Source organism: Charadrius vociferus, unplaced genomic scaffold, assembly GCF_000708025.1.
Source record: "Charadrius vociferus isolate BGI_N301 unplaced genomic scaffold, ASM70802v2 scaffold111, whole genome shotgun sequence".
Lineage (NCBI taxonomy): Eukaryota > Metazoa > Chordata > Aves > Charadriiformes > Charadriidae > Charadrius > Charadrius vociferus.
The window spans coordinates 1,151,942-1,155,753 of NW_009647046.1; the positions used below are offsets into that span (position 1 = coordinate 1,151,942).

Sequence of the window (3,812 nt, forward strand, 5' to 3'; positions counted from 1 at the left end):
CTGGCCTGAGCAGAGACAGAAACGGGACCAACCTCGGCCACGGCCACCGACCTGCAGGGCAGCCCCGTGTGCGAGGGGCAGCCAGAGTGGTGGGATATAGTACGCTGGCCCCTGCCAGCAGCAGCATCCACAGTCCCCCCAGAGCCACTGAGTCCCCTCCAAAATCTGTATCCCAGTCTGGACAGGGGCAGGGAGTGTGAGAGCGTATCTCGCAGGGGAGCAGGACTGTGCTCCTCCTCTGCCATAGTATCTCTCTGTTCATCTGTTCCCCCTCCCAGCCATTTCTCTTTCATTTTTTTGCACCGTGAGCACTTTTTGGAGCAGGGATGCTCTCAGCACATAAAACCTGGTGCCATCCACGGTGTTTCCGTGGGCCTTCCCACTACAGAGGGAACAGGCAGAAAGAGATGCTACGAGACTGCAGATCTGCCTTCCTGCCCCAGCTCGGGGCAGCTTTGCCTAGGCAAAGGCTTTTTTGTACCACACAGAGATGCCCATCGGAGCTGAGCTGCCCGCAGTCCCCAGTTTCCCTGCCCCTCTCCCCAGCAGTGCTCGTTGTCTGACGCAAAAGTGTCGCTGCAGAGCAGAGCCCTGCGGGGCCGCCTCGCACAGCCATCTGGGTTCCTGCAGTGTCACTCATAAAATGATATTGCAGAAGAAGAGAGGGGGGCTCGGTATTTGCCAGCAGGATTAGGTGTGCTGTGGCAGGGGGAGGACACGGGCCCACAGGATAAAAGCAGGGAGGAGGCGAGCAGCTGGCTGAAGTGAGAGAGCAAAGAGCCCTTCATCCCACCGCCCCGCTGCACTGCTCACCCTTGGGCCCTCTCTGATCTCTTACCTCCTGCAAACTGCTTTTCATTTTTTTTGATCTCTAGGGCTGGGAGAGGAGGGCAGTATGGAGGGGGGGAGCAGTATAAGTTACAAAGGCAAGAGAATGGAGTGCTGAAAAGGCTGCTGAGAGCGTCATCTGCTTGAAAAGCTGCTTTGGCATCTCTCAGCTGTTTCATAAGGGCTTCTTGTTCAGCTTGGGGGAGACGCCAAGCAGGAGAGAGGTCAAACACTCCTGGCTTGGCCGTGGGGGAGCTTTGGTGCGGTCCTGGCTGGGGAGGTAGCTGACAGCCGGGGCGTCAGGCAGGGAGGACTCCCAGCAGATCTGTGAGGACAACTCAGGTTCAGAGCATCACGCCTGCAGAACTGCGCCCTCAAGCAAATTCTGGGTGGCGGGAAGAGGCAGGATGGAGGGAGTGCTTTGCGGGGGCACAGCCAAGCCCTGAAGCTAACGAACACCCGTCTGCCCTGGCAGCGTCTGAAGGCAATATTGTGAAACGGGGGCTGGCCCAGTGCTTAGAAGGCTACTGTGGTGACAGGTTTCCTGGGACAGGAAGCTCAGGCAGGGAGGTAGCTGTGTCACCTGCCTTCTCGGTGGGGGCAGGAATGGTCTCAAAAGGCCCTGGGAGCAGCCCCAGATACCCCAAGGCTGCTGCTACCCTTCCTTTGGAGGACAAACCCACAAGCCCCTTGGAAAGCATCCTCACACGTCACCAAGTGTGCTGCGCGTACCACAGCCCACTGCAGGGAGACAGCTGTGGGAATTTGCCAGGGGAAAAAAGCTTTTGTCCAACCGCCTAAAGAAGGGGCATGGAAACCTAGGCATGGCAACAGGAAATCTTCCTGGGAACTGCTGGTTTTTATGCATGAAATAGCCTTTTGGACCTTTTCCAAATCAGTGGGAAGTTAGTGGGCAGCAGCACACGTGATGGGAGAAGGACAGCGTAAAAGGATGTGCTGAGCGGGGTGACCTGTGGCCAAAGGGTGGTCGCACTATGTCACGCAGGGCTGGGCTTGGTGCCTGCTTTAGAGATGGCTGCTCGGGGCCAGGGCATGAGGGAGCTGGGCAGGACACCCCGCTAAAAACTCCTGGCCCTTCAATGCTTGGCCATATAGCCCCGGTGCTCTTGCAGCCTTGCCTGAGGGCAGGTGGATGAACTCAAGAAGTGAAGCATCTGTTGGGGGGACTGGGAGCAGAGGTGGTGTGTCCAGCAGGCATCAGGACAGACAGACAGCGGGGGGGCGGGGGGGGGATGCGCTCACCTGGGCGTAGTTCTCAGCACGGGTGAGCAGGGGCAGCTCGTAGGCGGTGGAGAAATGGGTCCGGACCTGCTGCATCTGGCCAAACCGCTCCCGCTTGCGCCATTTCGCTCGCCGGTTCTGAAACCACACCTGGGGAGAGGGGGACAGGGAGGCTGTGAACAGGGGGGACGGCAGTGGCTGGGGGCCCAGCAGCCCTGGGCAGCCCATGGGCAGGCAGGGCTTCACCGGGCAGGTGGTCGTGCATTGCGCAGGGACAGGGCGCTGCTCCAAACACAAGCCCCACAGGGGAGCGGTGGTCCTGCCCCGTGTCCCAGGGGAAGTCTGGGGCCACCCTGGACCCCGGACAAAAGGCGATGCCCAGCTTTTGGTGTGCTGCCTGTCCAGGGACAGTCACAGCTCTTGCCTCCCACAGCCTGGTTTGCCCTGGGATAACCCATCTTCCTTGTGCTCCTAAATCAGTGTTACCCAGGCACTGCCCGCAGCTCTCGTGCCGTCAGCCAGTCTCAGAGGAGAAGTGCGAATACATCCCTGTGTGCTGCTGCCAGGCTGAAACCAGCAGCACTGGGGCTTTCCCCAGGCCTAATCCTGGCTCTGATGCTGCTGTTGGCCGAGAGCTTGAGTTTCTCACCGAAGTCTCAGTCTTATTTTTCTTAACGGCTAAAAAAAATAAAAAGCGTAATACCCCTTCCCTCCTTAGCTGCAGGAAAGGACACGTGCCCTCTACAGACCTACGTGTCCTTTGCTTTACACTGAGTTTTCTTTGCAGGGTTTGCAGCCCTCTGCTTCACAGTGCTGCTGAGATCCCTTCAAGGCAGAGGAAAGACCAAAACTCTGTTTCTGCTCTTATTTTTACTGGCTTGACATCAGTGTGGATTATTGCACTGTTGTCAGCACCATTGCTCCTGATTTGCATCAGCATAAGAGAGATCAGAGCCTTGCCCAGTGTCTTCAAAGCCTCTTGAAGCTTGTGAGTCAGGGAAACACATCAATCAAGAGCCGCTTTGAAGGCACTGAGAGATGCGGGCGATCACCAGGGGCTGGGTTGTGCAGGTCACGCCAGTGCATGAAAGGAGCGGTCCTACAGCCGCTCGGTTCTGCTTCGCGTTTTACACGGTGACTCGCAGAAGGAGGAGGGAGACATCGTTCACGAACAGCTTTGGCCCTGCCTGCACCTGGCCGTGGGGCAGCTCTGCTCTGGGGCAAGCAGCTGGGGAAACCAGGCACTGGGTGGGAAGCTCAAGTCTTCAGAGGATAGCGGGGTGAGCTGGGCATTCGGCACAGGGTGGGGTGGCAGGCCAGCTTTTGGGGGGCAGGGGAGCGGGGGCGTCTGCCGCCTGCATCAGTACAGCTAGAAGCTGCTATAGGGAGAGACAGGCCCGAGGGTCTGTGGTTTCTGGTCTGAGCCAACCTTCTTCCTTGTGCTGGAAGAGTCGTTTCAGGCTCTCCTGCTTCAGTTTCCCCCTCCTCACCATGTAGGCAGCCCTGTGGGGGTCTTTCGTGGCTCCCCACCGTGGCCAGCCCCGTAGTACGAGTGGGCAGCTGAGGGTCTGTCCATGTGCTGTAGTCTGCTCGGTGCAGGGGGCAGACGGCGCAGCACCCAACCATGTCCTCCCCGTATGGGCTGCGGATGGGGTAGGGTTTAGTTCCCTGCCCCGCGGCCATGGCACAGGCCATCCACAAGCCGGCCAGATTAGCCATACCCAAAGCCGCAACCTGCTGTT

At 58.6% G+C, this 3,812-nt stretch overlaps 1 protein-coding gene across 1 annotated transcript in view; it reads right to left on the reverse strand.

Moving 5' to 3' along the window:
• Positions 1-3,812, reverse strand: part of ALX4 (ALX homeobox 4) — a 10,497-nt gene that overhangs the window by 304 nt on the left and 6,381 nt on the right. Inside the window, exon 2 of the mRNA XM_009895699.1 lies at positions 2,092-2,220. Coding sequence (XP_009894001.1) covers positions 2,092-2,220 — 129 coding nt within the window. The remainder of the gene's footprint in view (positions 1-2,091; positions 2,221-3,812) is intronic.